This window comes from Primulina huaijiensis, unplaced genomic scaffold, assembly GCF_012295235.1.
Source record: "Primulina huaijiensis isolate GDHJ02 unplaced genomic scaffold, ASM1229523v2 C13100716, whole genome shotgun sequence".
Taxonomy (NCBI): domain Eukaryota; kingdom Viridiplantae; phylum Streptophyta; class Magnoliopsida; order Lamiales; family Gesneriaceae; genus Primulina; species Primulina huaijiensis.
The window spans coordinates 1-525 of record NW_027341845.1 but is presented as its reverse complement, the minus strand read 5'-3'; the positions used below and the strand labels follow the sequence as shown (position 1 = coordinate 525).

The window sequence follows — 525 nt, the reverse complement described above, 5'->3', positions numbered from 1 at the left end:
CCCTAAAACTAGCTGCATGTGCCGATTTGCTGGGTGGATTGATCAGTGTGACCATCGGCACTCCCCCGAAAACTCCGTGTTGCACCTTACTCAAGGGCTTAGCCGATCTCGAGGCGGCCGCGTGCCTTTGCACGGCTCTTAAAGCCAATATTTTGGGAATCAACCTTAATGTCCCAGTTTCCCTTAGCTTGCTTCTTAATGTCTGCTCCAAGAAAGTTCCACCAGGCTTCCAATGTGCTTAAAAAATTGTGCTACCACTTGTAAAATTCGCCCGTTCGTGCATGGAGGGTTGCTATTAATTTCTTTCGATTTCATTTTTAAAGTGGTTCTATGCTAAATGGACGCAGACATTTCAAGAACTGATTATCGTTGCATTACGAAAATAGTACGAGGGCCTTGTATAAAACTTATACGGGTCGCAAGACGTGACGCTAGCTGGTTTACGGAGTGTATCTCATCCCACTTAGCATTTGATTTCTCGCGTGCCAAATAAAGGGAGAAAAACATACTGGTTCCTATAATTTT

The 525-nt window shown here is 44.4% G+C and overlaps 1 protein-coding gene across 1 annotated transcript; it reads left to right on the top strand.

Moving 5' to 3' along the window:
• Positions 1–5: 5 nt before the first annotated feature.
• LOC140965404 (lipid transfer protein EARLI 1-like) lies at positions 6–383 on the top strand (the record flags this gene model as incomplete). The annotated part of the gene is made up of 1 exon (XM_073425494.1): positions 6–383. A coding segment is annotated over one exon (237 nt), but the record flags the coding sequence as incomplete, so codon positions are not given.
• Positions 384–525: the final 142 nt, after the last annotated feature.